General features: G+C 38.7%; 1 protein-coding gene across 1 annotated transcript; it reads right to left on the bottom strand.

Annotated features, from left to right (window-relative positions):
• Positions 1-997: 997 nt before the first annotated feature.
• Positions 998-1,945, bottom strand: LOC121441657 (olfactory receptor 151-like). The gene has a single exon (XM_041642863.1). It carries the CDS (start codon positions 1,943-1,945, stop codon positions 998-1,000), a length of 948 nt encoding a protein of 315 aa, XP_041498797.1.
• Between the last annotated feature and the right edge of the window lie 19,227 nt (positions 1,946-21,172).

The raw sequence follows: 21,172 nt of genomic DNA, 5'->3' as shown, positions 1-21,172 counted from the left end.
TCCACGCAGGTGCTTTGCTCAATGAATTTAGAAAATGGAACAATGACCGGGTATTTGTTGCACAATTATAAGTTCTGGTGAGTAGCCATGGAATAATGAGTTAATTGGGGTTATATTTACATTTGTGTTTCTTATTGAAAGGATATTCAATAGTAACAATGAACTTGGTCTAGTTCCAATCAAAATTTGCATACAACAATCACAGGTGCAATTCAGAACTGGATGTCTCAATAAACAACAATCAATTGTTCTTTGAAAAGGATCTTGAAATTCTAATTAGTGAGTCCCCTCTATTTTGTGTTTTTAAGATTTACCCTGACAAATCTCAATAATGAGAAACAGAGAGGAAACTTCTGAATCTTTAGCACAGATATAGACTGAATCTAATTCAACCTTTAATGCACCAAATAAATCCTCAACCAAAGCAAATGAATGAAAGAACAATGCTATTTGGAGGACAGTTGCCATCTTTCTTCTGTAACACATGGTAAAATTAAATATTTTCTAACCTCTCTGGTGTCTGGAAATTATTATAACTTCTAACTAATGTTACACAAGTTCACCAGTCAGATGAAAATATTTATAGTCATAAACTTACATGTTGCCGGGTGATGGTGGCACACGCCTTTAATCCCAGCACTCGGGAGGCAAAGGCAGGCGGATCTCTGTGAGTTCGAGACCAGCCTGGTCTACAGAGCTAGTTCCAGGACAGGCTCCAAAGCCACAGAGAAACCCTGTCTCGAAAAACCAAAAAAAAAATAAATAAATAAAGGAAAGAAACTTACATGTTTTTTTTCCTAAATATTTCTCATCAAACAATCATCCCAGAAAATGTAGATACATTGTATTATAATTGGTCCCTACTGTATTTGTATTCATCTAAACAACCACTCCTAAACACTTAGCCAGAGTAATTAAGTTGTTCTTAACAAGACTTTGTATGGAAGCAAGGAAAACACTGAACAAAATATAGTTTTGTTGAACAAAATGTAATCTACTATCTTTTGAGACACAAAATAGAATAGAGACGGTGCCTCAATATTTTCGTTAGGGCAACTTTCACTTCCTGATTTCTCAAACTGTAGATGAGAGGGTTTAACATAGGGATCACCATGGTATAAAACACCGAGACCATCTGGTTTCCTGCTTGAGACCCATGCCGCGAGGGCTGCAAATACGTGTACATAGTTGTTCCATAGTACAGCGCAACTGCCGTCAGGTGAGAAACACAGGTGGAGAAGGCTTTCTGTTTGCCGGAAACTGAAGGAATACCCCAAATAGTCATGAATATAGACATGTAGGAGACAAGAATTACCGTGACTGAGGTGACAAGGGTGAATCCTCCACAGCCAACAACCAAGATCTGGGTTACCCAAGGATCAGAACAAGCCAATGCCAGCAGTGGAGGGATATCACAGAAGAAGTGGGAGATGACATGTGGCTGGCAGAATGACAGCTGTGTGATGGAGCTTGTGACAGCCACCATGTTAAGGAGCCCACCAAAGTAACATCCTGCTACCAAAAGGAGACAACGAACTCTCGACATGGTAATATGGTAAAGCAATGGGCGACAGATGGCCTTATAACGGTCATAGGCCATGGAAGCCAAAACATTGCATTCAGCAGAAGCGAAGATTATGAACAAGCCCATTTGAGCCATACATCCAAAGAAAGAAACTTCCTGTAGCTGAGATAATAAGTTGACTAAGGTCTTTGGGGTTGTGATGGAAGAGAAACAGACATCAAGGAAGGACAGATTTGAGAGAAAAAAATACATAGGTGTGTGGAGACGGTGGCTGACTTGAATCAGTACCACCAGACCTAGGTTTCCCAGCACAGTGATGAAATAAATAACGAAAAAGAGTCCAAAAAGTGGGACTGCAAGTTGATGGTCATTTGTCATTCCGATGAGGATGAATTTAGTCTCTGCAGACGAGTTCTCCATTGAGGAGACTGAGAATCACTCCTGACTTGATCAAAACCTCTTTAGACACGCTGTGAGAAAAGAAGAGCAAACTACCGATACGGGGAAAATAGTCCTACTGCAAACACATAAATCAGGGAAACTAGTCAACCCTTCCTCTTTCCTATAGTCACATCTTAAGGCCCTTTCCAGAAAAAAAATGTATAATATGGAAAGGCTGAAAAGAAAGAAAAGCAAGGAAAAGATTAACAAAACTCAGGAGAGAACAAGGCAGCAAAGGCCTAGGAGGCAAAGGGGACCTAGTACTTTTAATCAAATGAGTGAGTGAGGGCTTATACTCACAGAACTTCATACATGGACTTACAAGAAAATATAAGGTGCAATCAATTATCTCTCTTTCTTCTCCCCACCCCGCAAGCGAAATAAGGTTACAAAATGGCAAATAGGTGAACTAATTTAATGATAGGCAACTTCTCCCCACACCTTCAGAATCTGAAACATTATTTGACAGAAGAGGAGTCACCATTACTCACTATTGGTGTCGGTCAGCAAAACATTTTCCAAAGCCATGGTCATCTTCTGACTGAAATACCACTGAAGGCATTAGGATAGCCCCCAAATGACCGCAAGATGTTGAGCTCAAAAGTGAAGGCACTACCCTGTGAAAGAGCAATCAAAAAAAGGACAAAGCCCTCGGGGTTCATGTAGCTTTCAGCTGCTCAAATAATGCTCTATGATTCCTTTGGTCGTTCCTAAACCAAACAAAATGCAGGTGTAACATTAACTGGGACTCCCAAGGACTCTTAGTAAACAGCAGTGTCTAGGCAAAGAAACACGTAGCAAAGTGATTGGTGTCAGATGGTATCAGGAGTATGTGAGTTCTAGTCCTCACTCTTGTGGTCACAAGTTGTTTCTGGTGCCAGGTTGCTACCTCACACAAGCTCCAGGCCCTTCCGCTAGCTAAAGATCAGACAACAGAATGTGTGCATTTATGCAGCTCCATGGCCACGTCTAGAACCTAAGCCACCTCCCATTCCCTCTGAATCAATAGACAGCCATGGTGCAAGAGAGTCTAGAGTGAGGTCTTACCCAAGGGCAGCACAAGAGGACTGCAGAAGAGTGATCCCAACCTTGCCAAGAAGGAAGGTCCCAGTATGAGGACACATATATTAACAGTAAAGCTTTTTTTTTTTTTGAAGCTGGATTTGAACCTCAGATGTAAAAAAAAAAAAAAAAAAAAAAAAAAAAAAAAAAAAAAAACTTTTCTGTAGTTGTAATCCACCAGAAGACATAGGTTCATCACTTAGGATAATGATTAACATTTCTGATCCTGCAGCCATATGGACCTATCCAATCTCAGGAGAGAAACTCTGTGACAACGGACTCAGCCTATGTCATGTTTAGTTCACACTGTAAAAGAAGGGAAAAGGAGCATCTATGCTGTGAAACCACTGTGAAAATCAATGACATCTTTAAAAAACTACTTGGCACATAGTAAATGCTCGCTAAAGTATTTCCTCCATTCTTCCAGAGCGACACTTATCTGTGTTGTGTATTTTCTGCCTTACTTGTTCGTATTTCACTAAACGCAAGCAGAAGCATCATCTCTGTCACTAGTATCATTGTAGGGTGAGAAGAGAACCTTTGGTGGCTAGCCAAAGCATACATCTCCAGACTCCACAAGCTCCACTACCTTCCCATGCCATCCTCCCAACACACATGTGCTCCACTTTTGTCAGGACAGATGAAAAGGAGCCTGTCAGTCGGACTTGTTCTAATCCTTCGCTGGTTTTGTTTGTTTGTGGTTTGCTTTTGCTACTCCAAAACTGTTTGGGTGACCTTCTGCTGCTGTGGTGTCACATGGAGCATTCCTCAATGTCAAATGAGCAGAAAGTTGGGGTGGGGGGTGATGGAAAGAAAACTGCTTTGAGAAAAAAAGACAAGGGTGAAAATACTGGAACTAATTCTTATTGTCAGAGGACGGTGAAAAACAGCAAACAAACCCACAACTACCTCGACTCCCATGTTTTGTCATCTCTGAAACCGGAATAAATAACAGCCGCTATTCCAGCTTTAGGGTTGGCATGACGATCAAAGAAGATAATGAATGTGGAAGTGCTCTGTAAACTTGTGAAGCGTGATACAATACACATGGAACAGATCCCTACTATTATCCCATCTCCGAAGGTGGGAGAGGGAGGAAGAACACGTCAATATGCTCATTTTCTGATGCCTGTTCCAGCTCCTGCTTACAGCGCCGAACTCCCACTCACCCCCACACACATCATCTGCCACGGCACTCAGTGTGAGCGTTTCAACCTGTGAGGGCTGAAACCCACAGCTCTAGGCTGTGCACATACCTGAGAGCTGAAGAAAGTCGGGCTCCTTACAATGTTATTCTCACAGTCCTGTGTCATTTTTTTTTTTTAAAAAAATTCCCATTTTAAGGTAACTCTTTTCCTTGGCATCTGCATGCATTGTAAGCATTCAATAAGAACACTTGAATGACTGACTGCCAGTCTTAAAAACACTGTGAAATCTTTTTTTTTGTATTTAAAATAAGATTGAATTGCTTTTTCTTCCTAAAGGAAATAAACATAAAAAGTAAGGCTTTTATAAAAGAATGATCTGATACTCCCATCCACACATGCTGCTGCATTAACTACTGTCATGATGACAATTGAGCGGATTTATTATTACCTTCGATGAGGTGTCTTGACTATTTACTTGTTGAAAAGACTCTGAGACTCCTATTTGCTGAAGAAGTGACCTTTTACAGGTATTTTTTAATGCATTCCTCTGCTTGTTCATACAGGCATTTACATTTACAGTGCCTATTCTTCAAAAAGTTCATTACATTTTTTTTCTGTTCTTCAGTTAAGCAGTTCACCGTGACTCTTCTAAATATAACTAAGCATCTTGGAATTTAAAGAAGTCTTCATTAAAATGTTTTGAGTGTTTACTAAGTGCCAGACTTCTAAAAGTCATCCATTTCAACCCACTAAGTTTTAGTTAAAGTAAAAAGCAAGCATCTAGAAAGGACAAATGACGTGGTTAAGAATTCAGTAAATGAGAGGCAGGACTGGTGTTGAAACCCAGATATTCTGGCAGGATGCAGGACTCTTTATATAATACCATTTTACTTATTCTTAACTTGTTTTCTGAAGTTATTCTAGTGGGAGCACTTCTTTGGTTGCATTTATTCCTCCACTAATGGGTGAAAGTTAATTCTCTGTCACTGTGTTTCAGTTATGTGATCGGTAGAAAACTACTTGCTGGTTGCGGGTTCTAGTTTTTTCTTCAGGAAAACTAAGCAGTTAAACTATGTGGTCTCTGAAGCTCTTTGCAGCCTTACTCTCTAATTTCCCATGGCTCTGTGAGTCATACTGTTCAAAGGTCACCAGCCAGTCTCAATATCTGACAAAGGGAAGCAGCAAGAGCAGATTTCGATGGTGATGTGCATCTGTGCTCTACAAACCTTTCTGCTCTTCACTGCCCTTTCCTCCCTCATTACCAGCAATGTTCTGTTGGTATTCGTTCTTCTTGTAAGTCCCTGAAGCCCACTGAGGGAAGAGCCTAAGAGGGACATTTTTCAAATTTTCTCCTGACATTAAAATGTAAAATACTTGCCCAAAGACCTAGCAGTAGCCTAACAATAGGACTGAGTTTTAAAATGGATCAACCTATCTGAAACCTGATTACTTATCTAAACTTGGAAATGGGACTACTTACCTTTAGTGGCTATCTTGATGGAGACTGTAACAGAGATCTGTAACTTGTCAAAATGCAGAAAAGAAGTATTGTAGGCTTCCCAGCCACAACTGATAAATCTGTGATGTAACCCCTACACCTAAGAGTCAGGGGAAAGATTTGTAAGAGCCAGAATACCAAGACACCTGTTCCTAGGTAGAGTCATCTAGACATGGCACGGAAACTGTATCCATGAAATCTCAGTGATGAGGTTGCCTGAACAAGACATGCGCAATGACAGCACCATTGGTATGCCAATATGGGCAGGGGAAATTCCAAAAGGCCCTGTTCTGTATGAGACATGATGAGAGAGGTATAGTCACTCTTATCCAGGGACAAGGTCACACATAGGTTGTTGAATCCCAGTTGACCAATTCTGGACACGTGTACGTACAAGCTCTACTAAATAACTCATTTGGATCATTAGGGGTTTGTTGTCATTCTTTTTTTAAGGGCATGTGTGTTGTGTATTTGTGGGTCTGTATAATAATAAAAATTAAGGAGCTGGTCGTGAATTTTGGAGGGAACTGGGGAGATATGAGACGAGCTGGAAGGGAGAGGGAAGGGATGCAGTGATGCAGATAACATGCTCACGCACAAAGCTCCAAAAGTCAAAATAAAGAAAGTACTCACCAGTTTTGTAGATGCCCAATATTTCTAGATTTGCATATTCTTAAAGACCATTTGTAATGTGTGTTTCAGAAGGTATACTAGTTCTTGCTTGGGTCTTGAAGGTGCTAAAATGAAGGGTATGAGATTTCGTTTTTGGATGATGATAAAGTTCTCTAAATAACCACAGTGATAGCTGTACAACTATAAATCCACTAAAAACTACTGAACAGAGGTATGAATTTTATGGTATAGGAACTATATCTCAATAGAGAGTTTTACCAAAAACATGATAAATGCTGAAGAGAAGAAACAGAGTGTAGATCAGTTACCCTTACTGTGTCTACATTCTCCTAGTGACCTATGACAGAAAGCCCTACACATGAGATGCTATCAGCAGTTTTCTAGTACTTTGAAAAATGTAATAATGACAAAACAAATATATTCAAATGAATGATAAAATTATAATGGTATACAAAAAGACTTGAGTAAATAGAAAGGCACAATATAGCGGACTACTAATATTATTTTTTAAAAAGCATAGATTTTATATCATGTGAATATACATATCCATATATATATATATATATGAAAGTTATAAATTGATGTTATTCACCTACAAAAAGAAAGCAAAAGTTATGAGATTGTTTTAAGTGATGGAGGTTGAAAGCATATCATATTTTAATCTTTATTGCAAAGCTATCCATATAAAAGACTGTTTGGCATCAGAAACAATAGCAAAGATTAATCAAGAAAATTAGCATATTTTAGAAAACAAAGAACCAAATTCTATTCTTATAAAATATGTCTTAAGGAGGTTAGAGCACACACACAAAACATAAAGTAATTGAAACACTTCAATAAATATTGCAAAACTGTAGTCGTAAGATGAGACATGAATTAGGACATGCAATTTGAATCATATGCTTCATTAAGTATCAGACAAAAGTTCAACAAACAAATTGATCCTGTCAAATTAGAACAAAAGCAGAGCAATGCTGTTGCGTTTGTTGTGTGGTAGCTGAAAGGATGAGGAGTCATCAAGTCAGAAAGGTCAAAATCAGGCTAATGTGCTAGAACATATGATGTCTTTTGAATGTTTAAAATGAGGCAATAACTCAAATCCGTAAGATGTAGTAAGCAGAATTTTTTAAAAAAAACACTTCAACATTAATATGGCAATGTAAATAGGCATTTGATCCATTCTGCTAGTAAAATAGAATAGGAAGCATACCCAGTAAGGAACACACTGACTGTGTAATCATATGACAAGACATACAACCTCAGAAAAGTACGCACTGAAACACAAAGTTTCTTCTAACACAATGCGTATGTGTGCCATAAAGGTCACCATTTGTTCTTTTCCTAAATCATCACACTTTCAAAAACGTACACACAAAGGTATGACATCAAATAAATGTAAATTACTCCAAAATGTTCATCACTTTGTTTTATTAGGTATGCTATACATCTGCTGTATTTGTAATTCAGAACAGTATATGCTTAGGTGATTCATTTATGTGTAAATTCTAATCATTACCTTAAAAGAACCTTTATTATTATTATCATCATCATCATCATCATCATCATTGTCATCATCATCATTATATGGTATTAATTCTGTGTGCCAATGTTATAAATTTATGTTAATGGCCATATCAATGAAAATATGTCTAAGATGTCTTGATGTTTATAATGGTTAAAAGAAAGGGCAGAGAGCCATAAAAACAAAGAGAGGGGTTTGTTTTCATTTCTGGTAGTGGAGCAGGGTGAAGGGAGGGAGAAGGAAGCTTTCCTAGGGGAGGTAAAACTGGACACAGACCTTGAAAGGTGAAAAGAGTTTGATAAAGGATGTGAGAAGTTGGAAGAGAAAAGGGCACTATGTGAAAAACTGTCAGTGCCCAGTAACTGGGGTAGAGCTAAACACACTGTTTGATATTAGCAGGTTAGATGGCCACGTAATCACCAGAAACAATGAAAAGAAATATATTTGTGATATAACCTCCGGCTACATAAAAGCATGACTGTACCTTAAAAAGGTCAAATCGAAACTCAGAGTGCTAGATATCTACAATGTATGACTCAGTAAAGTTCTGCAATTTTAAAAAGTCAACACTATATAAAGGTGAGTGATAAGTCAAAGCCACAAGTATTTGCTCTGGTCCTTGTTGGGGATTAAACTCTCAGGGTCAGGATAGCTATGGGCCTTGAGTTCCTTCAACATCTCTCAGAAATGATAAGATGTAATAGCTGATTGTGAGTTCCTGCAGAAGGCTGGAATGTGTGCATCTTCCCTCTTCATATCTGCAATGAACACAAGCCATCTGTTTGATATGCTGCCGTCCTCCCTCCAGCCTCTCCCCCATCTCACACCCTAACCCACTAAATCCTCTTCTATTTCACCAAAGCAATCACAAAGCCTAGTCTTCAAAATCCCTGAGTAATAGGACAGGAGTTAGAAAGAGTAAGAACATCTGTCTTGTGTTACTAAGTCTACTGACAGGGAGAAAGAAAAGCACCCAGGATTGTGGACCTTAGTTTATGTAAGCTTGGAATTCATCAACTCTGATTTCTGCCTGCTACATTCTTACCCAAATTTATTGTGTGTTCCCTCTGCAGACATAAAATAGAAATGTGAAAAGCAATTTAGAGTTAGTCAAAGAAAAACTGTCTGCCTGGAGTTTTTCTAGGTATATGCCCTAGGCAAACATGTCAAAAAACATCCATTTTTATCATGTAGCCTAAATCAGTAGCTTTCCATGAAAGGAACCACCCAGTCTTCACTCCTTTTTACACTATAACTACAACAAAAGGCACAAGGCCACCCTACTCACCTACAATTTCTTGGGGTTTATCCCAAGGAGACTGTTAGCATTTCATTCATCTCCCTGTACTGTTTCTTCTGGAATGAATGAGGCATTTAGCTCTTTGGACTCCTCTCCACAATAAATAGCCAATCATGAGTCAAATGTGAAAAAAATGTGTATCATATAATATAGAGTTAGTTTCCCCTAAGAGAAGCTTAGCTTAATTGAAAAGTATCATGTAACTAGGATGTCTTTACTATCATGTTTTCTACTTGTGCAAATATCCTTCCACCAACTTTGTTTCCTAAATCTGCTTACCCATACTACAACATTTTTATTGTCCTAACTCCCTAGGAGATATGAACTTTTCATTTGAACTAATTAGCATAGGGCCTCACCTTGAAAATTCCTAATTGGAAAGAGCAATAGGCAGGTTAGTTAATAGATAGGCCTTAAATATGACCCTAAGCAGCTATCTTACTTTTGGCTAATAAAACCTGTTTTCTGATCCACTGCATATCCATTTAAAACCAAGAGATTGGTGCAGGCAATAGGGCTCTGTAGGGAAAAAAGCTTGCTGGGAGGGCTTGATGACTTGAGTCTGATCCCAGGAAACTGGAACTAAAGGAAAGACTGGATTCTTGAACATTATTCTCTAATCTCCATATGCACTCGTTGACACATACATACACACATACTACACACACGCACACACACACACGAAGGTGGCAGAGAGAGAGTAAAAAAATCACAATGTTGGGCAGAAAATTTGCAGTACTTTTTCATCTTAAAAGATATAATAACTCTAATTTACTGACATTTCAGAGGCAGCATGCTATGTACAAAAGCCTATATTTTAAAGAATAAAACACAAAGACTTTGCAGGGAAATAAAATTGGCTCAGGGTCTTGGATTTACTGCAAACTACTAGTATAACTTTAGCTAACTCTCATCTGTGCTCTATAAGATGGACTTAGTAAACCTTATAGAAATGCTGTGTTTAAATTTTAAAAAGTTTGGTAAAGGCAATTGTGTATGATAGAATATCGTTCAACTGAACACATTGTTGTTTTCTATCACAAACCTATTTTAACATTATTTATTTATAAACACTCCTAGCTCTCAAAATAAACACGGGTGCAGAACTTCTACACTTTCTTGGAAAATAGATTAGCAAAACTGCAATTGCTATATAAACAGCCTGATTTTGTACACAAAAAAGGCAGGTGTCCCCTACCTCCCTCATTATTTCATGTGCGTCCCTCCTGAAACAGTGCACTGGGTCAAAGAAGACAACTTTTCTGAATCGAGGACAACATTGGTCAAGGGTATATGAGTAGTTTCACTCCCCTCCTAGAACCTTCAAAAAAGCTCTCAAATCCATGGCCTTTTCCCCATTGGACTCTTCTCAGTAATTATTTTACACACACACACACACACACACACACACACACACACACACACACACACATATTTCTAAATGCTTAAGCATAACCTTAGATATACAAACTGAGTGGTCCGTATAATGTTACAGTGTTACTCATATGTATGTTTTCAGGTCTGACCATTGCTATTGAATAATCAGTTGGTGGGATTTTCCCTGGGGAAGACAATTTCTTCTCCACTTTCAGCATTCCTTAGTTTTCTGAACTTCCTTGTAAAGGACTGGTCCTCCCAGGATTTCACCCATATACTTTAGCATATTGTTGACTTGTTCAGCTCACTATTAGGAAGTCGCGTTTCTGGGACTTTATGAGTGTAGCTTCTGCAGTTCCTAGGAGACACAATGTCACAGCAAACTGTCTCACCTTGTGGCTTTCACAATCTTTCCATCTCCCTCTTTCACAAACCACAATAATCATTGAGCATTAAGTATGGCTATTTCACCGAAACCACAGAAACTGGTCTCCACACTATGCGTTTTTGTTGTTATTGTTTGTAGTTTTCTTAAATGGTCTCTGTCGCACAGAGATGTTTCCTTGATGAGGGTATAAGAACACATACTTAGGATGTACGTTTCTCACCCCTTGTCAAAGAAACTTCTTTGCAGCAGAATGTGCTCGTTACAGAAAATCACAACTGATCAACATGCAGAGATGTATATCTCAGTTGCAAGTGACACATCTGTAACACAAGTCCTCCACCTAAGGCTCAGGGATTATTTTAGATCATTGGAGAAGACTGTAAGGGTCAGTGGAGCAGGGAGCATGTTGTGAGATTGCATCTGCTAGCAATGACAGGGAAGCTGCACCCATGAAGTCTCACAAGAAAGGCTACAAAAAAAAAAAAAAAAACATGACCTGAGCAAAGATAACACCATCAGCTATGCTAACATAGAAGGGGAAAAGTTCCCTTATCTGGGATATAAGGACAAATATTTAGAATGTAGATAGGTATCAGGCTGTACTGTAAAGTGACACTTGTAAGTTCTCCCTCAAGACTTCACTAGCCCTTAGTAGTTGGCTGTATTTCTACTACTGAGCATGGTTTCCCTCTTGTTGAGGAGGTCTTTGGTCCAGTTGGAGAGCTATTCATTTTACCAAAGTTGTTTCTGCTTCACCCCTAGGGTTATCATGCCATGCTGATAGCTGATGTGGTTCATAGGCATCATAGCTGGATAGGACTATGAAATATTTCTCTCCTTTGGAAACTTAAATTGTACCTTCTGCTACCAGAAAAGCTAGTCCACAGGTAGGAAGCTTTTAGGTGTTATTCAGAGACCTTTGAGGCCTGTGTCTGAAGTGCAGAATGTCTGCAGTACCCAGAGATTAGAAGACACAGCAGAAAGCAATATCAAGCACTATGCATGTTTTGGTAGTCTCTGGAAGAACCCTGACCAAAAACACAAAATGGAGCTTCTTATGTCTGGTGTTGGGGATTTGTTGGATGGTCTTTGGTTCTTAGAGGGAGAACTTTCAAATCTGGTGGGAAATTTTCAATTAAACTACATGTATATATTTATACACTGATTACAGGTATTGTTAACATTTTGGGAGAGACTGTGAAGATTTTGTTAGATAAGTTGCAACTTGGCGTCACCCTGTTTGGAGTAACAATGTATCTTATTTATTTATTTTAAATAGAAAAAAAATCAATCTTTTTTAATTTTACATATCAATCCCAGTTCCCACTCCCTCCCCAACTCCCCTCCCTCCACCTAATCCCCCACCCCCAGATAGGGTAAGGCACATTGCCTTGGGAAAGGTACAAAATCCTCCATACTATATCTAGGCTGAACAAGGTACCCATCTAAAAAAAAAAACATAATAAATGCAAGTAGACAGTCAACATCAGATTAAATGGAGAGAACTCAAAGTGACTCCACTAAAATCAGGAACAAGACAAGGCTGTCCACTCTCTCCATATCTATTCAACACAGTTCTTGAAGTTCTGGCTAGAGTAATGAGACAACAAAAGGAGATCAAGGAATACAAATTGTAAGCAGATGATAGGATAGTATGCAAAAGTGAACCCAAAACTCTACTAAGGAACTCCTACCGCTGATAAATACCTTCAGTAATGTGTCAGGATACAAGATCAAGTAAAAAAAAAAAAAAAAAAAAACAGTAGCCCTCCTATATAAAAATGACTAAGAAGCTGAGAAAGAAATCAAAGAAACATTACCTTTCACAAAAGTTACAAATAACATAAAATATCTTGGAATAACTCTATCCAAAGAAGTGAAAGACCTATTCAACAAAAAATTTAAGTCTTTGAAGAAAGAAATTGAATAAAATACAAGAATGGAAAGCTCGGCTGAGGAATTCCATCTGGACTGGAGAGTGTGTGCTATCCAGGGGCGGACTGTCCTGGAAGAGAGCACAAACCCCCCTCCCCCAGCTCCTTCTGCAGGGCTGTCTTTCTTTTGCATGACCCAGCACACCAGCCCCCTTCCCCAACCCTGCCCTGCTGTATGCTAGGAAGAGTGCTCAAGAACAGTTTTAAACTACTACACTAAGGCTACCCACCCAGAGCAGTGAGTGCCTGCCTACCGAGCAGGCCTCAGGGTCTCCTGTAAGCGAGCCTGGGCACCTTCACCTCCTGCGCCAGGCTTCCGGTACTCCTCTGGATATCGGCCCACCCTCCTTGCTCCATTCATCCTTTTGCCCGCGGATCATTGGGCTACCTAGCGGCCCTGTTTAGTTGCTGAGGAATCCCATCTGGAAGGGAACGGTTCCTGCTTCTACACTGAAGAGATACACCCAGAGAGTCAATCACAGGAGAGACTGGACCAAGACACCAGGCCTTTTCTGGCTCCATTTGAAGGAAGAGATGGGAAGGCGCCAAGGCAAGAATTCCTTCTACAACCTGAAAGGCAACATGACACCACCAGAATCCAGGGATCCCGAAATAAGAAGAATTGTACACCCTACTCCAGAAGAAATAGAAGAAATCGACTCAAAAGTGAACTATGTGAAAATAATAGAGGATCTTAAACAGGAGGTGAAAAACTGCCATAAACAATTAGAGATTACAAACAAAAAGGTAGAAGAAATAAATAAATCGCTCAAAGACACGCAAGAAAACCAAGAGAAACAACAAAAAGCAATCAAACAGGTTAGGGAAGCGGTTCAAGACTTGAAGAATGAGATGGAAGCAATGAAGAAAACACAAACCGAGGGAAGAATGGAGATAGAAAATCTGGGTAAACGAACAGGAACTACAGAGACAAGTACTAACAACAGATTACAAGAGATAGAAGAAAGAATGTCAGACACTGAAGATACCATAGAGAAAATAAACACACTGATCAAAGAAAACAGCAATACCAACAAATTCTCATCACAAAACATTCAGGAAATCTGGGACACAATAAAAAGACCAAACCTAAGAATAATTGGAATAGAAGAAGGAGAAGAAGTACAGCTCAACAGTCCAGAAAATATATTTAATAAAATTATAGAAGAAAACTTTCCCAACCTAAAAGAAAGATATTCCTTTGAAGGTTCAAGAAGCATACAGAACATCGAATAGACTGGACCCCCCCCCCCAAAAAAAATCTCCTCGTCATTTAATAATCAAAACACAAAACATACAGAATAAAGAAAGAATATTAAGAGCTTCAAAGGAAAAGGGTCAAGTTACTTATAAGGGTAAACCTATCAGACTTACACCTGACTACTCTATGGAAACCATGAAAGCCAAAAGGTCCTGGATAGATGTACTTCAGAAACTAAGAGACCATGGATGCAAGCCCAGACGACGATACCCAGCCAAGCTTTCGTTCACTATAAATGGAGAAATCAAAATTTTCGAGGATAAAAACAAATTTAAACAATACGTTACCACAAATCCAGGCTTACAGAAAGTAATAGAAGGAAAATCACTAACCAAGGAGTCCAACAATAATCACAATAACTAAAACATCTAGAGACCCTTCACCAGAACAACTCAAAGAAGGGAAACACACAAACTCTACTACTAAAAAAGTGACCGGAGTTAACAACCACTGGTCATTAATATCACTTAATGTCAATGGACTCAACTCACCTATAAAAAGGCATAGGCTAAAAGATTGGATACGAAAACAGGATCCAACATTCTGCTGTTTACAAGAAACACACCTCAACCACAAAGACAGGCACCTACTCATAGTAAAGGGCTGGGAAAAGGCTTGTCAAGCAAATGGACCTAAGAAACAAGCAGGTGTGGCCCTACTAATTTCTAACAAAGTTGACTTCAAACTTAAATCAATCAGAATAGATAGAAAGGGACATTTTGTACTCATAACAGGAACAATCCATCAGGATAAAGTCTCAATCCTGAATATCTATGCCCCTAATATAAAAGCGCCCACGTACGTAAAAGAAACATTGCTAAAACTCAAGGCTGCCATCAAACGGCACACACTAATAGTAGGAGACATCAACACTCCTCTCTCAACAATGGACAGGTCAATCAGACAGAAACCTAACAGAGAAATAAGAGAATTAATGGAGGTAATGAATCAAATGGACTTAACAGACATCTATAGAACATTCCACCCAAATAGGAAAGAATATACCTTCTTCTCTGCAGCTCATGGAACCTTCTCGAAAATTGACCACATACTCGGTAACAAAGCAAACTTCCACAGTTACAAAAAAATATTCGTAACTTCCTTCATCTTATCAGACCACCATGGATTAAAGTTAGAATTCAACAACAATGCTACCCCCAGAAAGCCTACAAACTCATGGAAACTGAACAGTCAACTTCTGAACCATACCTGGATCAAGGAGGAAATAAAGAAGGAAATCAAAGTCTTCCTGGAATTCAATGAAAATAAAGAAACAACCTATTCAAACTTATGAGGCACTATGAAAGCAGTCCTGAGAGGAAAGTTCATAGCACTAAGTGCCCACTTAAGGAAAACAGAGAAAGCACACATTGGAGACTTAACAGGCCACCTGAAAGCTCTAGAAAAAAAAGAAGCAGACTCACCTAGGAGGATTAGAAGACTTGAAATAATCAAACTGAGGGCTGAAATCAACAAAATAGAAACACAGAAAACAATCCAAAGAATCAATGAAACAAAAAGCTGATTCCTAGAGAAAATCAGCAAAATTGATAAACCCCTATCCAAACTAATCAAACGGCAGAGAGAGAACACACAAATAAATAAGATCAGAAATGAAAAGGGGGACATAACCACAGACACGGAGGAAATTCATTAGATCTTACTACAAAGGCCTATATGCCACAAAACTGGAAAATGTAAAAGAAATGGACACGTTTTTAGATAAATACCATATACCAAAGCTAAACCAGGACCAGGTGAACAATCTAAATAGACCTGTTAGTCGCGAAGAATTAGAAGCTGTTATCAAAAACTTCCCAACCAAAAAAAGACCAGGACCAGATGGTTTCAATGCAGAATTCTACCAGAACTTCCAAGAAGAGCTAATACCTATACTCCTTAATGTATTTCACAATATAGAAACAGAAGAGTCTTTGCCAAATTCCTTTTATGAAGCTACAGTCACTCTGAAACCAAACCCCCACAAAGACTCAAACAAGAAAGAGAATTACAGATCAATCTCACTCATGAACATCGACACAAATTCCTCAACAAAATACTGGCAAACCGTATCCAAGAACACATCCGAAAAATTATCCATTATGATCAAGTGGGCTTCATTCCTGAGATGCAGGGCTGGTTCAACATACGAAAATCTATCAATGTAATCCATCATATAAATAAACTGAAAGAAAAAAATCATATGATCATTTCATTAGTTGCTGAAAAAGCTTTTGACAAATTCAACATCCCTTTATGATAAAAGTCTTGGAGAGATTAGGGATACAAGGATCATACCTAAATATAATAAAAGCTATATACAGCAAGCCGACAGCTAACATCAAACTAAATGGAGAGAAACTCAAAGCCATCCCACCAAAATCAGGAACACGGCAAGGCTGTCCACTCTCTCTATACCTCTTCAACATAGTGCTTGAAGTTCTAGCAATTGCAATAAGACAACATAAGGGGATCAAGGGGATTCGAATTGGGAAGGAAGAGGTTAAACTTTCATTATTTGCAGATGATATGATAGTGTACATAAGCGACCCCAAAAACTCCACAAAGAACTCCTAAAGCTGATAAACAGCTTTAGTAATGTGGCAGGATACAAGATCAACTCCAAAAAATCAGTCGCCCTCCTATACACAAAGGATATGGAAGCAGAGAGGAAAATCAGAGAAGCATCACCTTTCACAATAGCCACAAATAGCATAAAATATCTTGGGGTAACTCTAACCAAGGAAGTGAAAGATCTATTTGACAAGAACTTTAAGGCATTGAAGAAAGAAATTGAAGAGGATACCAGAAAGTGGAAAGATCTCCCTTGCTCTTGGATTGGGAGGATCAACATAGTAAAAATGGCAATTCTACCAAAGGAAATTTATAGATTCAATGCAATCCCCATCAAGATCCCATCAAAATTCTTCACAGATCTGGAGAGGACAATAATCAACTTTATATGGAAAAACAAAAAAACCCAGGATAGACAAAACAATCCTATACAATAAAGGATTGTCTGGAGGCATTACCATCCCTGACTTCAAACTCTACTACAGAGCTACAGTATTGAAAACAGCTTGGAATTGGTATAAAAACAGAGAAGTCGACCAATGGAATCGTATAGAAGACCCAGATTTTAACCCACAAACCTATGAACACCTCATTTTCAATAAAGGAGCTAAAAGTATACAATGGAAGAAAGAAAGCATCTTCAACAAATGGTGGTGGCAGAACTGGACGTCAACCTGTAGAAGAATGAAAATTGACCCATATTTATCTCCATGCACAAAACTCAAGTCCAAATGGATCAAAGACCTCAATATCAGTCCAAGCACACTGAACCTGATAGAAGAGAAATTGGGAGGTACCCTACAACAGATGGGCACAGGCGATCGCTTCCTTGGTATAACCCCAGAAGCACAGACATTAAGGGCAACATTGAATAAATGGGACCTACTAAAACTGAGAAGCTTTTGTAAAGCAAAGGACACTGTCACTAGGACAAAAAGGCAACCCACTGACTAGGAAAAGATCTTCACCAACTCCGCAACAGACAAAGGTCTGATCTCCAAAATATATAGAGAACTCAGGAAACTAGATTTTAAAATGCTAATTAACCCAATTAAAAAATGGGGCACTGATCTGAACAGAGAATTCTCAACAGAAGAAGTTCAAATGGCCAAAAGACACTTAAGGTCATGCTCAACCTCCTTAGCGATCAGGGAAATGCAAATCAAAACAACTTTGAGATATCATTTTACACCTGTCAGAATGGCTAAAATCAAAAACACCAATGATAGCCTGTGCTGGAGAGGTTGTGGAGGAAGGGGTTCCCTCATCCATTGCTGGTGGGAAGGCAAACTTGTGCAACCACTTTGGAAATCAGTGTTTCGGTTTCTCAGGAAATTCGGGATCAACCTACCCCTGGACCCAGCAATACCACTCTTGGGAATATACCCAAGAGGTGCCCGATCATCTGACAAGGGCATTTGTTCAATTATGTTCATAGCAGCATTATTTGTAATATCCAGAACCTGGAAAAAACCTAGATGTCCTTCAATGGAAGAATGGATGAAGAAAGTGTGGAATATATACACATTAGAGTACTACTCAGCGGTAAAAAACAATGACTTCTCAAATTTTGCATGCAAATGGATGGAAATAGAAAATACTATCCTGAGTGAGGTAACCCAGACCCAAAAAGATGAACATGGGATGTACTCACTCATAATTGGTTTCTAGACTTAAATAAAGGTCAGTGAGTCTATTATTGGATATCCTAAAGAAGCTAAATAAGAAGGTGAACCCAAAGAAAAACATATAGCTATCCTCTTGGGTAGGGGAAGTAGACAAGATTGCCAGGCAAAAATCGAGATCTTAAGGGTGGGGGGGAGGGGGTAAGGGGAGATGGGGAGAGAAAAGTGAGAAGGGTAGGATGGGGAGAACTTGGGGCAACGGGATGATTGGGATAAAGGAAGGTTGGATAGGGGTGCCGGGAAGCACATATCTTAATTAAGGGAGCCATCTTAGGGTTGGGAAGAGACTTGGACCTAGAGGGGCTTCCAGGTGCCCAAGGCGAGGCCCCCAGTTAGTTCCTGGGGCAGCTGAAAATAGGGAACCTGAAATGATCCTATCCTATAGCCATACTGATGAATATTTTGCATATCACCATAGAACCTTCATCTGGCGATGGATGGAGATAGAGACAGAGACCCACACTGGAGTACTGGACTGAGACCCCAAAGTCCCAATGAGGAACAGATGGAGGGAGAAGATGAGCAAGGAAGTCAGGACCAAGAGGGGTGCACCCACCCACGGAGACAGTGGGGCTGATCTATTGGGAGCTCACCAAGGCCAGCTGGACTGTGACTGAAAAACCAGGGGATAAAACCGGACTCTCTGAATATGGCAGACAATGAGTGCTGCTGAGAAGCCAAGGACAATGGCACTGGATTTTGATCCTACTTCATGTTCTGGCTGTTTGGGAGCCTAGCCAGTTTTGATGTTCACCTTCCTAGACCAGGATGGTGGGGGGGGGGGGGGGACTTTGGACTTTCCACAGGGCAAGGAACCCTGACTGCTCTTCAGACTTGAGAGGGAGAGGGAGAGGAGTGGGGGACGGGGTGAGGAGTGTGGGGGGGAGGAGTGGGAGGCTGGGAGGAGGCGGAAATTGTTTTTTTCTCAATAAAATAAAAAGAAAGTTAAAAAAATAAAAAATAAATAAAATCTAAAAAAAAGAATGGAAAGCTCTCCCATGCTCTTGGATAGGTAGGATCAAGATAATAAAAATGACAACCCTACCAATTGCAATCTATAGATACAATGCAATCCCCGTGAAAATCCCAGCACAATTCCTCACAGTCCTTGAAAGAACAATAATCAACTTCATATGGAAAAACAAAAATTCCAGGATAGCCAAAACAATCCTGTACAATAAATGAACTTCCAGGATCATCCGTGACATCACGATGTATTATAGAGCCACAATAATGAAAACAATTTGGTATTGGCATAAAACAGAGGTTGACCAATGAAATTATATCAAAAACGCAGAAATTAATCCACACACCTGTGAACACCTGATTTTTGACAAAGAAGATAAAAATATACAATGGAAAAAAGAAAGCATCTTGAACAAATGGTGCTGGCATAACTGGATGTCAACATGTAGAAGAATGAAAATAGAACTATATCTATCCCCATTTACAAAACTCAAGTACAAATGGATTAAAGATCTCTGTAAAAATCCAACCACACTAAACCTGATAGAAGAGAAAGTAGAAAGTAGCCTTCAATGTATGGACACCGAAGACCACTTCCTAAACATAACACCAGTAGCACAGACACTGAGAGCAACAATAAATAAATGGGACCTCCTGAAACTGAACATCTCTGTTTGGTTAATATTCTCTTTCTCAAACAAATGTATTAAGTAGAACCAGTAACTATTTTAAATAAAAAGTGAAATATGCATTGAAAACTTAAGCTATACAAATATATACTCTTAAGGGCCTTTACCCCTCAGTAAAAATATTACCTGACATGCATAAATGTATGTAATATACCTATTTTAAATTTATCCCACAAGTTTTACTAAGTGTTATTACTGAAAATATAATTATGGAATCAGACTAATTATGTACCTGTAGACGAATAAAATATATATATGATAGAGTGTTGTTAGACCACAAAGGAAAATGAAAGCATGTCATTTGGAGGAAAATGAATGAAAGTGGTAATTATCATGTTAAGCAAAATAAGTAAGACTCAGAAAGACAAATATGGCATAATTTCTCTTATATGAAAATATAGATATTTCCAAATACGTAAGACATGGAAGTAGAAAAATTGCATATTCTTCATAGATTGGAATAGTCAGCATTAAGAAAATGCCTATCTTACAATTTCAGGTAATTCCTATTGAAATACCAATGAGACTCAAAAAATTAGAAAAAGTTGTTATAATGACTATGGGGTCACGCTGAACCCTAAATAGTCCAAAGTGCTATGAAAGTAACAAAACAGAAGACATTATACTACATGGATCCTTAAGGCATAGTAAACAAAACAGTATATGACTGACAAAAAAGGCAGACACAGAAGCCAAAGGAACGATAGAGTATAGAAATGAGTCCATGAATCTACATTAAACTGACTTTTGACAAAGGTGCTAAGAATATGCAGTGGAGGAAAATAGCTTTTTCACTTTATTTTTCACTGTAGGTGGTACAGAATTATACAAGGACATTCTCATATGAGTACATATTGTAAGTTTAGAATATTCCTCTCTTACATGCCTACTCTGTATTTCAGCCTCTCTCCTTCACATGGACTTTGTTTCCCTGGAAAGTTCCTCTTCAATTTCATGTCATAGTAGACGTACATGATTTTATGTCTCTCCATTAAACCTAGGGACCAAAATAAGAGAAACATACAACATTTTTGATTTTAAAAAATATTATTTGAGAATTTCATATTTCTATACAATGAAAATATGATCATATCAACCATCTTTTTTTGTCTTCTATCCCAATCCCCTCAATACCATCTCTAGACTTCTTGTCTTTTATTTATTCTTAT

Source organism: Microtus oregoni, unplaced genomic scaffold (genome assembly GCF_018167655.1).
Source record: "Microtus oregoni isolate MIOR12 unplaced genomic scaffold, Mior012 000080F_ref0000499, whole genome shotgun sequence".
Classification (NCBI taxonomy): domain Eukaryota; kingdom Metazoa; phylum Chordata; class Mammalia; order Rodentia; family Cricetidae; genus Microtus; species Microtus oregoni.
The sequence above is the reverse complement of the archived record's forward strand: the minus strand, read 5'-3'. Positions and strand labels throughout refer to the sequence as shown.